The 23,690-nt window shown below is 34.6% G+C and overlaps 1 protein-coding gene across 2 annotated transcripts in view; it reads right to left on the reverse strand.

Moving 5' to 3' along the window:
* LOC126889471 (GATA zinc finger domain-containing protein 7-like) overlaps positions 1-20,120 on the reverse strand; it is a 178,197-nt gene extending 158,077 nt beyond the window's left edge. The window contains exon 1 of one of the 2 annotated variants that reach the window (XM_050657792.1): positions 19,812-20,120. In XM_050657792.1, the coding sequence (XP_050513749.1) occupies positions 19,812-19,871 (60 nt within the window). In that variant the 5' untranslated portion in view covers positions 19,872-20,120. Of the gene's footprint in view, positions 1-13,526; positions 14,412-19,811 lie in introns of those variants that run through there. The other variant, XM_050657791.1, reaches the window with a different exon arrangement.
* Between the last annotated feature and the right edge of the window lie 3,570 nt (positions 20,121-23,690).

Below are 23,690 nucleotides of genomic sequence, written 5' to 3' on the forward strand. Positions count from 1 at the left end.
TCTGTCATTCTGGCAATGTGTCCTGCCCATCTCCACTTCAACCTGGCTAGCCTTTCAATGACGTCAGTCACCTTTGTTCTTCTCCTGATTTCTTCGTTTTTGATTTTGTCTTGCAGAGTTATTCCTAACATTGAGCGCTCCATTCTTCTCTGCGTTACTCTTAGTTTGGTAGCCGAGGCTTTAGTTAAGGTAAGTGTTTCTGATCCGTACGTCAAGACTGGGAGGACGCACTGATCAAATACCTTTCTCTTTAGGCATGTGGGCAACTCACTTTTAAAAGTTTCTCTCAGTTTTCCAAATGCTGCCCACTGCCCACCCAAGAACGATTCTTCTATTCAGTTCATGTGTCTGGTTATCCCTGCGACTCGTAATTTCATGTCCCATGACATGAAATATGTTCAAAACTTACAATAATAATCTTTTATTATTAATTTTACATTTACATTTAATTTACATTTACATTTTCCCTACTTGGCCCCATCCTTACATACATTTTTGGTTTCATTCTTTATTGTTCTTCTCATGCATTCTTCTATTTTATCTTTTTTAATAAAAGCTTAAAATAAAATAACATATTTATAATTTCAACATTTTATTTTGCTTAGTAAAAGTTTTTGTATAACGAATAATATACGATATTACCAGTAGTTTCGGAAAAATAGTGAAAAAAATGTGTAAAACTTTTTGTTCTTCAACGCCCTGTATCGTCAAACCAAAATTATTTAGTAAGCAAACCCCAATTATTTTTTAATTTTTCACCTATCCTAGAGATCGTGTTACCTTTTTCTAAAACACTTTGTATACATATAAGAAGGCACTTATGGAATAAAATTATTTCTGTCCTTGTTTTAAATAATTTAAAAAAACGCTGGGACCCGTAGATTTTCATATATAAAAATGTGTGCTTTTTAAACATAAATTTTTATGTACCTAGCGTACCTAAATGTAGATTCATGCAAGCTTAGCGTAGTCCATTATCTTTAATTTTAATTAAACGCCCTGTATGTTTTTGTTTTTAGAAGCTACTTAACAACCTCATCTCAAAAATGTGTATTATGTAGGGTATATTATGAACAATGCAAGGTGAAATTTTGAAATTATGTATAATTTTCGTCAAGATGTTAATCACATAAAACTTTGAAACTAATAATTCAGGAATCACACTTTAAATAAGGGTATTATTTTTAAAAATATCTATCACTTTTCTAAACTAAGTATCAATATAGTGAGTTTTGTATTTAATGCTTTTTATTTAAAGACATTTTTAAATAATTTGAAAATTTGCGTACATATTTAAAACATTAATGAATACCTACCTACTGCTGAAAACGATACTGCATCTTATGGACTTAAATTACCCATTTCATTTTTACCAAAATATAAAGTACCTACCTATCTATTCATCAGATAAACCCATAAATAACTCCGAGAGCATATTTCCGGATAGTGGAAACATATGGTCATTTGAAAACAAAACAATTCTCAACAAAAAAAACACCCTTTAGGTTAGGCACTTGACATAATTTTGAATTGACCCTGAAAATCCTATGTCGCTAAACCATCAAATATAATTTAGGTGAAGTGAAACGAAAGAAGATTATGCCCTGTTGGATGTTGGGCTTTGGGTTGTATAATATAAATGAGAAATGGTTTACATTTGAGCAATGAATTTAGAGTTTTCGGTTAATTTTATACAGTTTTCAGTAGATAAGTAGATTGGAGTTCAAATCAGTAGGTTTTATACAGTTTTCAGTATATCGGAGTTCAAATCAGTAGGTCTACTGAAAAATCAGTTGGCAAATCATAATACAATTCAGGGGTCTATGTTAAACATAAAAGAAATTATGTAGTTTTTTTTTATTTAAGTTAAAAAAGAATGTTACGTAACGCGCTGTTCGAACCCCCCTCCCCCCCATGTAACGCGCCGTAACGTTTTACAAAACCCCCCTCCCCCCCAAACTGCGTTACGTAATACTTGAACGCTCCCTTATGATAAATACTAATAAACTGCCTAGTGTGTTATTCATGAACTGATCTGATGAACTGTTGTCTATTCCTATTTTGCTTTGAGTATTTATACTATTCTTAATTAAATAATCAAACGTAGATATGAACTAACTAAATAGCCAATAATTGATTTTTAAACAAAAGAAAGTTACAAGAAATACTTAATCTAATATTAACTAGATAAAAATTGTTATTTAGCCATTAAGTAAATAGTATGTGGAAACATTATTGTATTTGAATTAGATTATAATTTGTACTTTTAAATATTCGATTAAAATATGGAAAAATATACTTTGTTTGACCTTTTAAACGGCGCGGCGGGCGAACTTTCGACACCAACTTGTGTTTGTACCTGGGGTAATCGAAGGTTCAAATTTTATTACAGGAAATTTCGACACCGCGCGGTAAAGCAGGTAGCTGGGTAATTACTTCGGTTTTCGCAATATTTTTTATCACTTGCATCTGAATTTACACTAATATTAGTCAGCTGTATTTTATTTCCTGTTTGACGTCTTTATATATGGATAGTACACTTTCATACAGTCCCAAATTTTTTTTCCAATTATTTACTATACATGGCTTGTAAAATGGACATTATGTTCCTTGGACAAATTGTCGATGACATACAAAAACTTATTTTGTTTACAAAGTAAAATCTAAAATGTTTGCAACATTTCAATTATCATTAGAGTAAACTGAAATATTTGTGGACTTGAACTGTGAAAGAGCCATTCATTGTGCTGTATTAAAATGTGACCCAATGTAAAAATTCGCGGATACCGTTTTCACTTACATCAAAACTGATGTAAAAAATTATGTTTAAAAAAATTCGATCATTTTATTTGCTACAAGATTATAAGAATACAAATTCTGGTTAACGCATACGTTTGATTTAAGTTAACGAAGTTTAAGAATGGTTTATTTATGATTTCATGACATATAATCCTAAACACTTGATATACGTGCAGATTAGTTACCGGAAAATTACATAATCGATAGCCTATTTTCACCACAGATATATTCTAATATGAATCCAGCTGTATTACGAGGACCACGAATGCATGTGAACGTGTGAACCCTTACATTCGAGATTTAATTCTTCTTTACTTAACGCATCATTTTGTTATTTTATTAAAGCTATATCGTATCATTCCTATAATAGCTAATAAATTATTGTATACATGTATTTACCTATATTGACTGTAAAATGTATAAAAATTACTAGTTGATTTTTATATTCAGATATTATTACCGCTTTAGAGAAATAACATGTATAATATTATGTTTATAAAATAAACAAATACATTAAATAATTATTAATAATTATGGTATTCTATTTATGCCGCAACTATATTTATTTGGTGTCGAAAATTGCCATTAAATTTTAGTCGCTACCCTTGGTGTCGAAATTTCCTACGCCCCTTTTAAAGATGTTTAAAGTCAGGCAATTAGTAATTAATGGACAATTAGAAGATCCGTCACAACAAAATTTACGTCTAAAAAGCATTTAGAGTTAATATACGTGGTGAGAAAGCACGTAAGTCATTTTGACTAGTTTTGCAGTAGAAGCGTTTTAAAATTCACCGCGTACCCTTAATTTCGTTTAATTGCCCACAATTACATGTGTCATTTATTTTATTTGGCTGTAATTGTTATTTTTATAATTATTCCATGTAAATGTCTCATACTAATATAGAATATTCTCCAAATTTTCCACCACCAATGAAATACAAGATATGTAAAAATTTTATATTATTTAATATTAATTTCATATAGTAAGACTGAGAACACGTAGCAGCGAAGTAGTCGGATCCTTAATGCCTATTTTAGGTCTCTGTTACATACATAATACATTGGATATCCTTCTAAAAGCGGCTCTTATTCGGGGAGTTTTATTAAATGATCAAATTACCATAGCATAGCACCGGCAATTACTATTTTTATCTAGTCTTTGGCATTGAATTGAATAGATAACAATTGAATATATTTATTGTGGGACTTTTTCATTTATTATAAAGACTTTTAATAATTTTCGATTCCAAAGAATTCTGCCATATTTATGTTTCAGTTTCTGACGGTCATAATGGAACTAACTGTCTCGATCTCCACAAACTCTAATCTCCAAAATTCAACGCCCTCTCCAGAAATCATTCAATCTTCCTACCAACAATTCAACGACCAATTAACCGACTTGACACTAGCGCTCCATTTTCCCGGCTCCTTTTGATTTCCCGGGAATTGGGAGTCGGTAATTTGGATTTCCCGAGAATTCCCGGGAATCGGGAAAGAAGAAATTGTTTTTGTTTTAATTTTTCAATGCAATTAGTATAAAAACGTATAAACGTGACTACAATTTAAAAAGGTTTAGAGAACTTCAAAATGTTAAAGGAAATTTTAAAAATAGAAAAATTATAAATTTGTGTTTAATCTGAATTTTCGTTGTTTTTATTATTGAAATATGTTTTAAAAAAACATAAATTGTTGAGTGTTTGATCTTTTAGGGTGGCTCTTTTTCTTTGTAGAGAAATTTGCTGAAGTTGAAAACAGACTTTCTGTTGATGTAGGTCTGATGCTTTTTAGTGCATTGAGTAATTTTTTAAACGTCCGGTCAGCTGATTTGCACCAATATAAAGTATTAAATTTTCTATTAGTCTAGTCGCAACATAGGGGGTCCCGTGTACACTTTTAGGTCGCCACGATTTGACGGTGGTCTTATAGGTTTTTTGGGTCGCTGAATCCAATGGAAGTGGTCTGGAAGCCCAAATGCGGTGCGTTTAATTGCTATTAACAAATTATGGTAAAATTAGGTATTCTTCAGGAATTATTAGAAGCCCCGTAAATAAATCGTAAGGTCTTCTCTAGTGTATTTTTGGCCGCTGAATCGAATGCGACTAGTCGCGATTACTCAAAATGTGTTCTTATTTTGTTAATAAAAAAATAATGTTTATTCGCCGAAAAGCTCGAAATGCGTTATCTACAGCAAGTTTGTAGTCTTTTTCATAGCATTTTTATAAGCTAAATGGACTGTCACTAGTCGTGATAGCTTAAACCACGTTCCGACTTTGTTATTAATAAATTATTGCAAAAATAACGGTTTATAGTACGTTTACTCATGGTTTTTGCTCTCAATTTTAAAAAACCACTTGGAATGACATGAAATTTGACATGCACGTAGCTAACATGTCAAACAAATTAAGTGATATTGTGCCGATGTGCTTTTACTCTGGGAGTGAGTTTCACCCCGTTTCGTGCAACTTTTGTTCTATACAGTTTTTTCACTAAGTCAATACTTTTCGAGTTATTTGGTTTTTTTGTTGAAAAATGAACATATTCACTCGCAAATAACTCAAAAAGTATTGACTTAGTGAAAAAACTGTATAGAGCAAAACTTGCTTAGAATTAATCAGTTTATCCAATTCCGGACTTATTTTAAAGGTTTCTTTTTTCACCCCCGAAACGGGGTGAAACTCATCCCCAGGGTAATACCACACATCGGCACAATATCACTTATTTTGTTTGACATGTTAGATACGTGCATGTCAAATTTCATGTCATTCCAAGTAGTTTTTTAAAATTTAAAGCAAAAACCGTGAGTAAACGTACTATAAACCGTTATTTTTGCAATAATTTATTAATAACAAAGTCGGAACGTGGTTTAAGCTATCACGACTAGTAACAATCGATTTAGCTTATAAAAATGCTATGAAAAAGACTACAAACTTGCTGTAGATAACGCATTTCGAGCTTTTCGGCGAATAAACAATTATTTTGTTATTAACAAAATAAGAGCACATTTTGAGTAATCGCGACTAGTCGCATTCGATTCAGCGGCCAAAAATACACCAGAGAAGACCTTAAAACTATCAATTTATTTACAGGGCTTCTAATAATTCCTGAAAAATACCTAATTTTACCATAATTTGTTAATAACAATTAAACACACCACATTTGAGCTTCCAGACCACTTCCATTGGATTCAGCGACCCATAAAACCTATAATACCACTATCAAATCGCGGCGACCTAAAAGTGTACACGTACACGGGACTCCCCATGTTGCGACTAGACTATAGACTATAATATATTATGCTTCATAACTAGTGTGACCAACTAGCCCGAAAAATCCGGAACATGGCCCGAATTACGAAGTTGTGTCCCGGCGTCCCGGACAAGGCTTCCGGGCCATCCGAATTTTCAACGTTTTGGTAAAATTCTATTTTGAAATTTTGAATACGTTATTTTTCTAAGAATTGAGAACAAATTAATTGAATTGGTGGGACGAAAAAAATCGACAATTTCTAGAGTGTAATACTAATAGGTATCATATCTGATGATATCCAAAGACCACAATGAATATATTTTGTTCGGTGAGGTCAATGTAAAATATGAACGGATTGAGTTTTAAAGGTTTTCTTTTAATTTTTGAGTAAATTCAATCGTTCAACAAACATTATAGGAAGAAGTAATCAACATAAAAATGTTCTGAAGCTGTTTTCTTGTGACATGTTTGCATGTTTGGCACTTATATTTTTGATGGGATTAAGCCACAATTGGTTGTAATGATAATTACATTTTTATATCAACCAAAGGTTATATTTACATGAAAATCCAACATTAGTTAATTTTCTGATTTTTCCTTTTTTGGGAACGATTTCTGGATTGGAAGTCGAAACGACAATAACTAACAAAAATGTAATTATCATTAAAACCAATTGTGGCTTAATCCCACCAAAAATGTCATTGTCAACATAATAATGTTAAATAGTCGTTCTATATCAATAAAAAAAATGGCCCGATTTTCATTGAGAAGTCCCGAATTTCAGGTATTTTTTTTCAGCCTTGTCCCGAATTCGACTGGATTGCAGTTGGTCACACTATTCATAACCATAATATTACTTCAAAATAAATATTTATGTTATAATTCTGAATACTTCCAAATGAATCAGATCGTCGCATAAACAAAAGAATGTTTATGCTGACAGATACGATATATTCTGATTTAACGCCAAAATTGGACGGTTTAAAATATAATTGAAAAATAAATATTTTAAGTGGAATAATTTAAAATGATTATTAAGCAGACAGAGATAATAATTATTGTATCAGAATCATTTATTCATTTTGAGTTACATAGTAATATCTCCACTCATAATTTAAAACAAAATATTTAAAAAAATCCCTGGAAATCTGTAAGAATTCCCGCGAATCGGAATTTCCATTTTTTACTGATTTCCCGGGAAATTTGTCCCGGGAATTTCCCGGGAATGCCAATAAAAAATTTTGGCCAATAAAAAATTGCAAATCACGCTCTGGATTAAGCCCTCTAACGCATACCAAAACAGCTCGACTAATCACCAAAAAAATAAACAAACAAACCTCAAAAGTTCGTACTGCCTACTTTTCCCATCAATTCTGCTTACTCAGAAAAAAGACACCTGCGACTCGTTGAATGCTCTCATAGCCTTTATCTCTACTATGGAATTTATTATATCAACATCCTAGCTCTAAAATAAATAAAACTCGGACTCTCTGTCGGTAAAAACAATTTATTGAAAGATTTATGACTCTAATTTCTTTGACGGCAAAAGATAACGTATACAAAACAAGGTCCCTCAGATCAAAATAGCTATTATATTCACGCTAGAATTCTGAGAATCGTACGATCGACAAAATACACATTTAACATCGTGAGAAGCGAATTACGTCATACCTACATACTCTAAAGCAGGGGTTCTCAATCTGTGGTACATGTACCACTGGTGGTACATATAATTATTTGGGATGGTACACAAAACACAAAAACACAGACAAAATCCAGCATATTTGCAGTTAGATTACTAAGCTCCATAGGTATTTCAGTTAGGTGGTACCAAGAATAATTTTAAAATCATTTGGTGGTACATGACTCAAAAACATTGAAAACCACTGCTCTAAAGCGATAGACTTGCGCGAACTCAACAATCTCTGAAAACAAATATGAATTCAACGATTCTAACATACAGTGCGTAGCGAAAGTCAGTGATTAGAAAATACTAATGATCTTTGCACCCGTTACATAATTTAATAGCACACTCGGTTAGAAAAGCACTAATGGAAATACGACGAAACCTAAGGGAGAAAGAAAAGGGAAACAAAGAAGAATCTAGAAATCACAGTTTATGTAGTTACACAACGAGCCATAGAACGAGCAATGCTGAGCTGAGCGTGAGCCTTACAGATCACAGAACAAAACAAACCAACAAATCGGGCAAAGATCAGGCATTCAAGACGCCATCGAAAAAAGAACTGGGCAGCTAGAACACAAGATGAACGGTAGACAAGACGAATCATGGAATGGAGGTTCAAAAAGTATAGAAGAAGTCGAGGACGACCACCGGCTAGATGAAAAGACGACGTGAAAAGAGTAACGGGAAACTGGCTACAAGCGGTCCAGTGTAGAGGGCATTGAAGGAGACTGAGGAAGGCTTATGTCCAGCAGACGACGCGATTGGCTGAACTATGATGCTTTTAAAGAGGATACGCGTTATATTAGGTGTATCTTTTGTCTTTTCCTCATAGATCCAACTATTAGAACTTTCCAATTTATGCCATATTTCCATATTGGTTGACACTGTGCTGGTATCACAAACATTACTATCAAAGGGACCTATCATTTTAGATAACAATAGTGTTTAGCAGATAGACCTATGACATAAATGGGAATTAAATGGGAAGATTGGAATGGTTATACCACAAATGAACTTTTTTGTAATTTTTGTATATTCTTTGTAAGATGTTAGTGTTGTATACTTACATATTTTGATCACCAGAAAGGGCTGAATAATTAATATATGTATATAGCAGGTAACATTTGATTAGAGCCTTTAATGGGAGGTAGTGAGGTAGAGTAATCCCGAATAAAGTACGTGCCTCCTAGTGGCGGGATACGGGCAACAATACATTGGCTTATAGGGCAGTCCTTACAGTAGGGATCCTGGCCTATACAGAAAAATGCAGGCGGGTGTGGGGTAATACTGCACTTTGGTTGCATTGGTGGTGTATTGGCTAAACGTGCCAGGTATGGTGCTGATAGAAAAGGCATTCAGGCATCAAATATCCGAACAAAATCTTTTCAAGCCATAATAATGAAAAGACTTTCTTCAATGGATGTTAAAACTTATACTGAAATGATGGCATCTCTTGAGGTAAAATATGCCGGAAGTAAAATGAGCCTCCGTTCGGATTTCCGATTTCCGGGTGAGGACTATCTCAGGGGGAACACCATTGCAGGTTAGAAAAATCAGGATAGGGTAGTGGAATCCTGGTAGTCTTACAGGTACGAGTCTGGAGTTAGTGGATGCGCTCAAACGAAGGAGAGTTCAAATTGCTTGAATTCAAGAAACTAGGTGGAAGGGACAAAGGGCGAAAGAACTAGGTGAAGGATACAAATTGTGGTATGCAGAGAGTAGTAACACTAGAAATGGGGTTGGTATAATTGCTGATAGTGAAATGAAAGATAACGTAGTGGAAGTTGTAAGAACGAGTGATAGAATGATGTCAGTGAAATTTGTAATTGCTAAAGAGGTATTGAATGTTGTGTGTGTATGCTTCTCAAACAGGTCTGGGTGAGAATGAAAGAAGAGCTTTCTATGACCAATTAGGAGACGTCCTGAGTGATATTCCGTCACAGGAGAAAGATATAATAGGAGGTGATTCCAATGCACATGTGGGCCAAGCCAAGGCAGGATACGAAGCAATACATAGGGGATTAGGCTTTGGAACTACAAATGAAGCTGGAGATGATATGCTTGAATTAGCAAGAGCACTAGATATGGCTATTGTTAACACATTATTTAAAAAGAGAGAAACTCATCTTATTACTTACAAAAGTGGACAACATCAATCCCAAATAGACTATTTCAAGGTAATAGTTAGTGAGACAGTAAGCCAACAACATAAGCTGCTTGTTCTGGACATCGAAGTAAAAAGTGAAGTTAAACCAAAATATCGGAGAGGACAACAAAAAATCAAGTGGTGGATGCTAAAAGATGAGAAAGAAGGTCTATTCAGGGAAAGAATAGTAGACAAAATATGTTGGAATATGAAAGGAAGCCCTAATACAATTTGGAGAAAGACGGCCAGTAGTATTAGAGAGACTGCTATTGAAATACTTGGGAAAACGTCAGGAAAAAAGTTTGAGGATAAAGAGACTTGGTGGTGGTCAAATGAAGTACAAGAAAAAATAAAAGAGAAGGGAAAATTATATAAAAAGTGGCAAGAAACCAGATCCGACACAGATCTTCAAAAGTATATGGTCGCGAAAAAGGAAGCGAAAGTAGCAGTAGCAAAAGCCAAAGCAGAAGCGTATACTATTCAAACCTATACGATCAACTTGATACCAGGGAACGCGAAACGAAGATATATAAAATAGCCAAACAAAAGATTTTAATCAGATTAGATGTATCCGAGATGAAAATAATAAAATACTAGTTCACGAAAAGGATGTCAAAAAGAGATGGAGAAAGTACTTTTACAGCTTATTAAATGAAGGATTTGACAGACAGCCTGTGGAGTCAACAGAGACAGTAGCAGCGATGGTCACCAAAATAACAAACGAGGAAGTGGCTCAAGCGCTTTAAAAAAATAAAGAAAGGAAAAGCGGTAGGACCAGATGCTATTCCTGGGGAAGTATGGAGAGCATTGGGAGAGACAGGAACAAGGTGGCTAGCAGGTTTATTTAATAGAATTATGGAAGTTGGACAAATGCCAGACGAATGAAGAAGCAGTATACAAAACCTGTCTACAAAAACAAGGGAGATATACAACAATGTACAAACACAGGGCTATAAAACTGCTTAGCCACACCATGAAAATATGGGAAAGAGTAATTGATAGACGGATACGTAAAGAGACCGAAATATCCGAGAATCAATTTGGCTTTATGCAGGGCAGATCAACAACAGATGCAATTTTCATTATAAGGCAGTTGATGGAAAAATACAGGAGTAAAGAAACAACGCTCATATTTATGGTATTCATTGATCTTGAGAAAGCACATGATAGAGTTCCTCGAGAGATTCTGTGGTGGGCACTCAATAAGAAAGGAGTCCCTGGTGAATATGTAAAGATTGTGAGGGATATGTATGAGGGAGTAACGACTAGTGTTAGGATAGGTGTGGGAGAGACTGATAAATTTCATGTGAAAGTAGGATTGCACCAAGGCTCGGTGCTTAGTCCGTATTTATTTTCATTAGTTTTGGACCAGATAACAGCGAAACTACAGGGTAACATTCCATGGTGCTTAATGTATGCTGATGATGTCGTGTGAGTAGGAAATAGTGAAAGAGACTTAGAACAAAAACTGGAACACTGGAGACAAGCTCTCGAGGAAAAAGGTTTGAAACTTAGTAGGACAAAGACAGAGTATTTCGAATGCTCATTTAAAGATGGAGTTACTACAAATAAAATGGTATCTTTGGATGGTGAATTGATTGTAAAAAGCAATAGTTTTAAGCACCTGGGATCGGTATTACAGAGTAATGGAGAAATAGATGAAGATGCATGCAGTAGAATTAGGGCTGGATGGATGAAGTGAAGCTGAAGGGAAAATTCTATAAAACAGCCATAAGCCGGCTATAATATACGGAACTGAATGTTGGGCAGTGAAAAAGAATGAGGAACAACGAATGCATGTGGTGGAAATGAGAATGCTTAGATGGATGAGTGGAGTGACAAAAAAGGATAAAATTAAAAATGAGTATATTAAGGGAGGTCTAGGTGTGGCACCAATTGATGCCAAAATGAAAGAGCATAGATTGAGATGGTTTGGTCATGTTCAACGTCGAGACGTTAATCACCCAATACGAAGAATTGCTGAAGTGCAGATTCCGGGAAGAAGTAGGAGAGGAAGACCAAAGAAGACGTGGGGGGGGACGATTAGGCAGGACATGTTGGTAAAGGGGATGAATATTGATATGACCCAAGATAGAATTGTGTGGAGAAATGCAATTAGGGAAGCCGACCCCGCATAGGGATAAGGCAAAGAGAATGATGAGTGATGTAGAGGAACTAAGGCAGATTGTTTTTAATTGTATTTATTAACCCTTAATTACTGACATGGATGTTTCAGGACGTAGACTCTGACATACGTTAGGTATGTCATACCGTTTCCTATTCTCCTTTGTTTTCAATATGAATTTGTCTCATATTACTGTATTTGTTTTTTACATCAATTACGGAATGATTCTTTACCCTGCTGTAGAATAAAATACTGCTCCAAATAAAATAATAGTTATTAATGAAACTGTTCGTGAAGTAAGTTCTTTGCGAACGCACGCGATGTTTAGAGCACGAGTGACAGCGGAGCGAGTGCTATACATCGCGTAAGTTCGCAAAAAGTAATTCACGCACAGTTTCATACAATATTTTATCTACGATAAACAATTAAAAAAACTGTAACTCTTCGTCACTGGAATTCATTTCTATTCTGAAATTTTTAGAACTTTGACATTTAAAAATTCTAACTTCTTTCAAACTACAAAACTGTCAAAACTTTTGTTGTAATTTATTGCTCACATGTTATCACCATGACAACACGAAAGTTAAGGATATTTGATTATATGGAAGTGTGCCAAAAAACAGTACGAAAAAGTAAATCCCATTTAAAATACATTGTTACTTCGCGCACACTTTAAATCCTTCACGCACTGCTATCTATAATGACAGTTTTCACAAACTAAAAACTTATAGTAGATAAACTTTATTTTTTCAAGAAAATTATGAACGCATGCATAATATTAAAAAATGGTGGAGGTTCTTACAAAATCCTTTGTAACCTGAATTAAAAAAAACTTGAGTACCTACTGGTAACCCAAGTTACCAAATCAAAAATAGTAAAATAGGGCTTTCCACTTGAAGGTAGAACAACTGGATGAACTTGCTGCCTTAAACGGGCTCCACACTCTCGGCGAAGTTACTTCGCCAAAGTTGACCGAAGTCTGAAGTACCCTCTCTATACACTCGTTCGAAGTGCGATACCGACAAAGATCCCTTTGACCAGACCGACAGATTTCGGAAGTAGAACGAAGTTAGGCAAAGTTACACAAGGTGGCCGTCTACACTCAAGGTTCATAGATAGGAGGTAGGTTGTCTCGTAACTATGTGGGTGGAAGCGAGGGGGAAGGGAAGGACTACGTCACTCGTACGACAAAGTCAAGGTTGACACTTGACAGTTTTTGTTTGTGGTTCAAACCTAACCCTCTTTTCTATGTTGTGGTTGCGTTTCCGAATATTTCTATATAATTTTCTTTAATATTGTTTATTTGTTTAATTTTTAATTAATACGTATACATGGTACATTTTTAATGCTTGAAGGACAAATAATTTTTTGTATTTTAATCTAAAAATAAATTATTTATATTATTAGTTTTTTTTCCTATGACTACATGATAAAAATGCTGCACATTCCAGAAAAACCATAATAAGTAAGTGTTTTGGCTTTTAGGAAAACCAAATGGAAAATATTTAATAATAATAACTTACCGAGATTTTCTTAGATTTTCTTCGTGTTGTTAAATGTTGAAGCACTATTTTCGGTGGCATTAAGGAAAATGAAGGATGGGATAAAAGAAGGGAACTTACCGAAAATATGTTGTCTGGTATCGTCAATTTGTCTCACGGAAAACACACACAAAATCAAATTAAAATTGTCAAGGTGTACTATACGTTCCGACCGTATGTATGTTAACGACTGACTGATTTAACATAAAGGACAGAAGATTATGCTTACTTAGAACTGTGTTGCCAAGACGTTCCCGAATTAAAATAAATGAAATATATATTCATATTGGCGCAAACATAGCCCCCGCCCTGAAAAACCCATTTTTCAGCCAAATCTGTATGCAATTTGTGCCGAAAACACAATAAAAAAAACTAGTTCCAAATAAATACTCAAAGGACCAGGCATAAATTAATATACCAAAATTTTCAGAGTTAATTACCGTAACTCAAAAAAAATAATCGAAAAAAAAAATAAATAAATTCTAATGAAAAATACCTATAACTATATACAAAAGATATTACTGTAAATTTATTGATTCGGAAGAGGGCATAACTTCAAAACTGGTCGTGTAAATGTCCCTTTCGAAGTTTTCACAGTAACATTTCTAACAACTCCGTCTTTACCCGGATGAACCTCAGTAACAATGGCCAACGGCCAACAAAGTGTAGGTACATTGTCTACCTTTAAAATAACAACCGTTCCGATTTTAACATTAGGCAAATCTATATTCCATTTTTCTCTAGTTTGTAAGGTAGTCAAATATTCCAAACGCCACCTTTTCCAGAAATCTTGCACCATTCGATCGATTAACTGGAACCTATCTAACCGGTTTATATTTAAATCTGTTAAATCGTCGGCCGGCAAACTTCCTAACGGTGTTAAATTTAAAAAATGTGATGGAGTTAATACCGATATTTGAGATGAATCAGTTGGTCGACGACAAAGAGGTCTCGAATTTAAGATTGCCTCTATTTGAATTAATAGAGTATTTAACTCTTCATATGTTAACAACTGATCCCCTATGACCTTATAGAGATGCGACTTAGCGCTCTTTACATTACTTTCCCAAAGACCCCCGTGACTCGGACTTTGTGGACTTATAAATTTCCATTCCACACCGTTCAAATTTAATTCACATAACAGTGCATTTTGATATTCTTCCGAACTAGCAAACCGATTAATTTCACTTAAAACCGTTTTCGCACAAACAAAAGATGATCCCTGATCAGAATACAAAACCTTGCATGGGCCCCTTCTTGCTAAAAGTCTTTTAAATGCTTGCATAAAATGTGGTGTGCTTAAAGAACTCACCAATTCTAAATGAACCGCTTTTGTGCTTAAACAAACCGCTAATAAACAATACGATTTATGAACCGCCGCATTACGTTTTTTACCTAATGTAATATTTATTGGCCCAAAATAGTCAACCCCTACGTGTAAAAAGGGTTTAGTAGCAGTAACCCTCGATACCGGTAAATCTGCCATGAGCGGTGTCAAAATTTTCGGTTTATTTCTAAAACAACGATTGCATTTAAAAACCCGATTTCTTATAAGATTTCTTGCCCCAAGAATCCAATACTTTTGACGCAATAAAGCTTCAAGCAAATATGCCCCCGTATGCATATAAATTATATGATAAAAATCAACAATCCGTTCAACTAACGTTTCTTTTCCCGGTAAAATTAGTGGATGTTTTCCCGAAAAACTAAGGGATGAATTATTAAGTCGTCCCCCCACCATAAGTAAACCGTCTTGTAAAAATGGCCGTAATTTCTTAAGCTGTGTTTTACATTGTTTGTTTTCTTTTATCATTTTTATTTCAGTTTCAAAATGTTTTAACTGAATTAACTGAATTAAATAACATTCTGCTGTTCTTAGCGCAGTAGCCGTAATTAATTTTTGCACAGGAATTAATTTTAACAACATTAAAACCCGAACCGTAATCCGTAAAATTTTATGCCAGCTAGAATGACGTTCAACCAATTCAAGTAAGGGATGAATTTTTTCACCCTGCTTCTCCTCCTCAATAACCAAAACCTTAACCTCCGAAATATCCGATTCTAATATTGAAGAAGGCCAGTCCGATTCCCGTAATTTTATCCAACTAGGACCTTGTAACCAAAGTTCATGATTTATTAATTGTGAGGGTGTCAACCCTCTTGACAAGCAGTCCGCGGGATTATTTTTACCTTCAATATGTTGCCATGAAATATTAGGAAGGTTTTCTTTAATTTGCTGCACTCGATTAGCTACAAAAATATCTTTGGTATTTGCCGAAGTTAACCAACTCACCACCGTGGTCGAATCAGAATACGCAACTAGTTGTGAAATATGAGTAAGTTTGCTATAATTTTCAAATATTAATTTCAGCAAAGATGATAACAACAAAGCCGCGCATAATTCTAGCTTCGGAATGGTCATGGTCTTTTTTAAAGGTGCACATCTCGATTTTGCAGCAACCAGTCTCACACTCACTTCACCGCTAGAATTTACAACCCTTAAATAAACTACCCCACCGTAACCGTCTTGACTTGCATCCGCAAACCCCAAAATCATAATCGGAACATCCCTCATGGCTCCTACATGTCTAGGGACCTCAAATTTTGAAAAATCTTGCCATTCATTGCATACCTTTTCCCATGATTTTTTAATCGTATCCGGGGGTGAGTCATCCCAACCCAATTTTAGTTGCCATAACTCCCTGATCATTAACTTTAAATGCAAAATAAATGGAGCAATCAGACCAATAGGATCATAACATTTTGCAGTAAGAGATAAAATCTTACGTTTTGTACAATTTTTATCGGGGGTGGTTAACCTATAGTTCAAAACATCCCTCTGCGGATCCCATTGCATCCCTAAAACTTTAGTCTCCGATTTAAATGTAACCGAATTTTGTAAACGTTTTTCCAGCGGAATTTCTGATAACAAATTGTCCAAATTAGTCGACCATTTAACTAAGTCAAAACAACCACCTTTGAAGAGATTTACCGATTGATTATATAATTCTTTAGCTTCAATTTCGTCCGGAACACTCGTTAAAAAATCATCCATATAGCCCCGAAGAAATATATTTTTTAGCTAAAGGATAATCTTTGCCATCTTCATTTATCAATTGCTGAACCGTCCGTAGCGCTAAAAAAGGTGACGACCTTAAACCGAACGCAACCACCGTAAATTCATACGTTTTTATTTCCTCGTTTGGATCAAATCTCCATAATATTCTTTGAAACCGCCAGTGATCTTGTACTAATTTTATTTGTAAAAACATCTTTTTTAAATCCGAACTCAATGCTACTGGAAAAAGCCGAAAATTTATTAATAAAGTGCATATGTCCGCCTGCAGTTTAGGCCCGCTATGCAATAAATCATTCAAAGAGACATCACTGTCTGAAGGGCAAGATGCATCCAATACGATACGTATAGGTGTACTTAAACTCTCTAATTTTATTACAGGGTGATGACTAATATAATAGGATAAGTCACAATCTTCTTTTTCCAATAAATTTAAGTATCCTTGATCCAAAAAATCCTGCATAATTTTATTGTAATCCGCACGCAAGCTGTCCGATTTTGTTAACCGTTTTTCCAAGGTTTTTAACCGATTTTCCGCCGAAACCCTTGAATTTCCCAAATTTTTTGGTGAACTTTTAAAAGGTAATGCAACAGTAAACCGGCCCGATATATCCCTGGAAACCGTGGTTTTATAAATATTTTCACATTCTATAGCGTCTAAATCCGGAATTTCCCGTTTTGGAACCTGCTCTAATTCCCAAAATTTTGTCAAAATTTGTTCAATCGATGTTTCTTCCCTTAAAGTGAGCAAATTTATGGGAGTGGAATATTCCGTATCCACCTGACCCATAATAACATACCCGAACGTTGTTTCTAAAGCCGCCCCTAAACCTGAAGAACTCAAAATCCGATTACCGCCGAAAAGAATAGGAAAAAACTGCGCACCGATTATGCCATCGATTGATTTAGGTTCAAAAAACTTATCGTCCGCTAATTGTAAATTTTTAAATTCCGATAAAGTTTGCAAATTTAATTTCGTTTTTGGCAATTTATCTGTAATATGATCAATAACTAAAGCTTGAACATCGTATTTTTTAGTCTGATCAAAACGCGAAGCGATAATAATGTCCGTTACTCCCCTTACCGACTGAGAGTTTTGTCCCAAACCTTGTACCGAAGAATTAATTTTTGTATATCTAAGACCTAGTTTTTTACAACATTCCGTGGTCAAAAGATTACACTGACTACCGTTGTCCAAAATAAACCGCGCCGTTGCATTTTGTAAAGGACTATTTAACACACATACCGTTACCGTTGCTAATAGAACCGTTTTTTCCTGATTTCTACTCAAAAAACTAGAATTTTGAAACGCACAATTAACTGAACCCGAATTGTGGTTATTGGAACCCGTTTCTGGAATACCGACACCAGAATTTGGTTGATTATTTTGATTATTTTCTTTCGCGCCCCTTATTTCCGGTTTTCCTGCGCATAAAAGAAAATGATGATTCTTGGCACACTGGGCACACGGTCTTTTTAAGCACTGTCTTACACCATGTGACTGGGAAAAACACAGAAAGCATAAATTATTATTTTTTACCAAATCGTACCTTTGTGTAGGATTCATAGCCTTAAATTTATCACACCTACCCAAAAAATGTGACGATTTTTTACATAAAACACAAAAAGGCATTCTGTTATTGTTTTTATTCTCATGCTGGCTTACAAAAAATGATTTCGAATTTTTATTTTTATGATAGCCACCGGAGCTAGCCTCTTGTGAGTCACTATTATGCAAAATTTTTGTTTGATCCTTAACAAATTTAATTAAATCCGTGTAAGTAGGAATAACCGTTCCGCGCATGTGATTTTCAAAAGATTTTACCGTTTCCCTGTCCAGTTTTGAGAGTGCATGATAAAGTAAAATAAAATCCGTTAAATCCGGGACATCCAACTTTTTTAAGGCATTAACCGAGGCGTCAAAGATTTCTAAAAAACTGTTTAGATTTTTTTCAGATTCCGATTGCAAGGATTTAAAATTAAAAATTTGTTGTAAATAAGTGTTTGCTAACAACCTTTTATTATGATATTTTTCTAAAAGTGCTTTCCATAACGTGTCATAATTATCCCCAGAAGTAGCTATTCCCGCACAAATACTAAGGGCCGATCCCTTTAAATGTGAAACCAAAAGCCGAGCCTTATCTGCATCCGTCAGCTGGAAATTATCGTGTACCAATGGTTTGTAAATCGAATAAAAAGTTTCCCATTCCTTTGTTTCCCCGTGGAAATCTGGAATAGTGATTTTTGGCAAAAGACTGTGTACATTACACTGTTGTTGTGTACTTTGCTGTAAAGTTGGATTTACAATATTGGTGCTTGGTTTTAATTTTGTATAAGCCGCCCTTGCTTCACAACACATTTCGTTAATAACAGACATCACCTGAAAATCTGGTTTATAGTTTTCATCAACGTCAAACCCGACTGCGTTGATTTCATCCAAAATTTCGAGAATTTCTGTCCTTGTCGAATCCATCGACTGATACAAGTTTGTGAATTTTTTAATGGTGTTATCCGTAGTTAAGTTTTTCGATAAGTCATATAAAGTCTGAATGATTGTATAAAGCGTTTCTTTTTTAGCCGTTAATATTTTAAATTGCCTTTCGTAAGTAGTCATTGTTACTGAAATCAATCCGCAAAATCAGAAAAAAAACAAAGTCTACTTTAAGAAAACTGTAGCATATAACAAACCAGGTCTGAGTATAAATTTTGAATAAAATTAATTAATTATAGAGATTTGTTAAAAAACAAGCCTTCCGGGCAGTTATTATGCAAACTCTTTATTTTGTTTAGAACCGTGAATCAAATTTAGTATTTGTTTACAAAATAATTTTTATTCATACATCCGAATTTTTCCGTAACCGATTGAGTCGAAAAATATTCACGTTTGACAACACCGCAAATATTTAAAAACCTAACTTCTTTCACGCTCGAAGCCCAAGTTGTTCCGAGAAACAAAAACGATACAAATACAAAAATCAGCAAAAAGTTATCACAGAGTTTTTTTTCCGATACGTGCCGACATTAAATTTGACCGAACAATTTGTTTCTAAATAAAAATATTATTATTTAATAATACAAAACTAAGCAAAGCAAACTGTAAACCTACGCTGAATATCCAAGCTCGAAATTGACCAATTATGTTTTGGCTTTTAGGAAAACCAAATGGAAAATATTTAATAATAATAACTTACCGAGATTTTCTTAGATTTTCTTCGTGTTGTTAAATGTTGAAGCACTATTTTCGGTGGCATTAAGGAAAATGAAGGATGGGATAAAAGAAGGGAACTTACCGAAAATATGTTGTCTGGTATCGTCAATTTGTCTCACGGAAAACACACACAAAATCAAATTAAAATTGTCAAGGTGTACTATACGTTCCGACCGTATGTATGTTAACGACTGACTGATTTAACATAAAGGACAGAAGATTATGCTTACTTAGAACTGTGTTGCCAAGACGTTCCCGAATTAAAATAAATGAAATATATATTCATATTGGCGCAAACAGTAAGTATGTAATTTTGCTAAACTTTTTCTACTTTTTGTGCGAATTGACCTGTTATCTCAATTTAAAACACACAATAAATGTTAAATCTTCTTCAAATCAATTATATTTTTTTGTCAGCAGACTATTGATTTTTTACGGAAAAATTGATCAATATAAGAACCACTTAATATATCTATATCCAAAAAATTCCCAAAATATATTGCAAAACCTAAGTTTTTGAACCTTTTATTAGCATTGAAACTTATGACAATTTCAAAAGTGTCGTACGGGTGACGTATTCCCGCCTTTAAAAAGCGAGCTTTGATTGGTCTATGTCTATAGTTACGAGGCAACCTACGCCCAATCTATTAACCTTGGTCTACACTCTCGTACTTGTTGAACCTCGATCGACTTCGGCGAGGGCGAGAGTGAAGTGGGGGCTTTACGAATAGCGAAAGAATACACTGGAATTCTTTTAACTAAGTATCGTTCGCGGTAACGATCCCGTACTTGTCCAGGACTACTTCGCATGCGCACTTTAAAAAAGAGCGTTCTCTTTTTTAAAGTGCGCATGCGATTTTTAAAGTGCGCATGCGAAGTAATCCTGGACAAGTACGGGATCGTTACCGCGAACGATACTGATCGCGCAGTACGTCCTGGGTATACCCAGAGGGAGAACGCCTGCGCATTACAAAATTGGGCGTTCGCGGAGTCCAAATCTTTCCCTCTGAACACCCTCCGGATTTTTAATTCGGTGTTCGCGCAGTACAGAAAAAAGATCCTGAACGTGTCCGGGATACGCTCTCGACGTTCGAGGATTTTGTTTCGGATTTTAAGTTCGCACAGGCGCACAAAATATTTGGGAAGAATTTCTTGACATTCTGTTCTTACTCCTTCCAATTCTTAACCTAAAATATTGTTTTGTTAAACAGCTTGTAGATGTAGATTCTGGTTTTTAAAGTTTTGAAATTATGTAAAGTGTTGTATCATTTAAATATTCTTCAAACAAATTTTAATATTTTTTATATTAAAGCTTTTTTAGTTGTTTTTGTCAATGTTTTCCATTTCGTATGTTTATAAATAAGTAGGTACATTTTCTAGTATTATTTTCATTCGATATTCGATAATTATCTATCACGGTAGTATGTATTACAATAAATTGTACTCTGTTTTTACTTCATTTCTTCTATCTAAATGAGCTTATAAGTACCTACATATTCTTGTGGTTTATTTTTCAGTTTAATTTATGAGTTAAATTAGTCTCTTATTGAATATAATGAAACATAAACAATACATCAAACTTATTCTGAAACTATTTCTTGTGTCTTGTTATATTTCATTATTTTTGTGGTGTAATAAACCACAACACAATGCCACAACCCATTAAATTCAATACATAGATATCAAAATTGGAAATGATTGTTTTACTAAATTATTCCTTCCTTCAGATAATGTTCAACTCCCAGGAAGTTAAAGGTAATTTTTATATCTAAATATCAACAATCTTTTACTCTCTACAAAAATGTAAGCTGGATTTCAGAGTGGAAATAACCACATTATATTGTGGAAATAATAAAGAAAGACTCTAATCAAATTTCTACCTTCTAATGCCTCCTCTACACATCGGCAGACGTGTCCGCGGACGGCATCTGCGTATGCATCCGCAGATGTGTAGATGGGGTAATTTGATCGTCTGTTGTTTACCTCGGACCTCTACGACGCATTAGTTTTCGCAGTGAATTCAAAGTAGATATTGCGTCACCCGAGAATTAACAAAGACTGAATGATTTACAGATGTGTACCTACAGATGTGTGGTCACCTCGTGATGATACATCGGCAGATGCATCCGCAGACGCGTCTGCCGATGTGTAGAGGAGGCATAAGAAAGGCATTGAATTATTGAATAGAATTTCTATTCTTTCTATTATAGAAAGTTAGTCCTTTGCCTGTTATTCTCTTTTCTCTTTCTCTTTGTTGGTTGACATAAAAATTTGTTGCATTTGCATTTTTTTTGACATTTATTTCGAAATAAGAAAGAGACAACAAAAGGCTTCCTTCTCTAACCTTAATGTATGCAACCCGTCATTACATTGCGAATCCGAAAATTGTTCGCGGAGCGAAAAATCCTGAGCATGTCAAGGATAAGTTTACGTTGACGCCTGCGCATTGGAAACTAATCCCGAACTTACTCTGGGTATGCTCGATTTGTACTGCGCGAACACTACTTATAGAAACGTAAACACTGACATGCGGCACGTGATACCGCTTACGTCAGCGTAGCTCAAAGACTATACTGTACTAAAACTGCAGCAGTTGGGAACAGGTACAATTACAGTCGGAAAAATGAAAGAATACCCATGAACGAACATATAAAACACGCTGTATTTTCCTGTCACCGTGTCACAAAGAAAATTGTGACAGTCATATAACGTCAGTACATGTAATAATAATTATTACATGCAACAACACTTTTTTTCTATGATTACATGTACTTGGGCTGGCCAATTTTTTGTATGACACGGTAACAAGAAAATACAGCGTGTTTTATATGCTCGTTCATGGGTATTCTTTCATTTTTCCTACTGTACACACCACTTGAAGGTATACAGATGGTGTTCTAGAAATCTTTTATAAAAATAAAACACCTTTTACAACAAATTATCTGTTCGGCAAGGTATGACATACCACATACCGCATGTCAGTGGTTAAGGGATACCCTTTCAGCCCCACTTTTTTTACTTAAACAAACGGAGTTGAAATCGTAATTTCTGAGCTTTTTTGTATGTAATTAGGTTACGCAAACAGGTTTTCATAAGATTTTTTTCTTAGATTTGACATTGAAAGATGAGACATATGTGTCCCCAGGGCCGTGCGGTGCTATGATGCGGTGAGGCAGCCGCATCAGGCGGCAACACAAGTGGGCGGCATAATCAGTAACATCAAAATACAAATTGAGCCATTCAATAATTAAAAGTATATATAGGACCAAGTGTCAGCCGAAAATATTAAACTGATGAAGGTTTAACAGAACTTATTTTGACAAATTTGGAAAAAATAGTTCTTGATTTAAAACGGGGTTAATATGAAAGGAATAAGAAAGGGTGTGCAAAACAGAATATTTGAAAAATATCCGAGGGCGTTTTACGTGCCCAGCGCATGCCACCTTTGTCATAAATGACACAGCGTCTTCTTCTACAGAAACAACAAACTTTTTTTGTATTATACAAAAACTGTATACTTTTTTTCTGGTTTTACACAGCGTTGGGAAGTTCTGAAAAAAACAACTAATAATTCACAACTAACACTAAAACCGTTGAGTACAACTAGATGGTTAAGTCGAATAGATGCATCGAAACCTCTAAGATTTCAATTTTGTGAAATACATAATGCCTTATTCCAAATAATAGAAGACGTCAACAATAATTCAGAAACTAAAGTCAAAGCACGAGGATTAGTAAAAAATATTAAAAATTATAAATTTATATGCGATGTAGTTCTTTGGCATGATATTGTATTTTATATAAATTTAGTCTCGAAGATGTTGTAACATGTAACTATAAATTTGTCAGATTGTGTAAAAAA

Source organism: Diabrotica virgifera, chromosome 8 (genome assembly GCF_917563875.1).
Source record: "Diabrotica virgifera virgifera chromosome 8, PGI_DIABVI_V3a".
NCBI classification, from domain to species: domain Eukaryota; kingdom Metazoa; phylum Arthropoda; class Insecta; order Coleoptera; family Chrysomelidae; genus Diabrotica; species Diabrotica virgifera.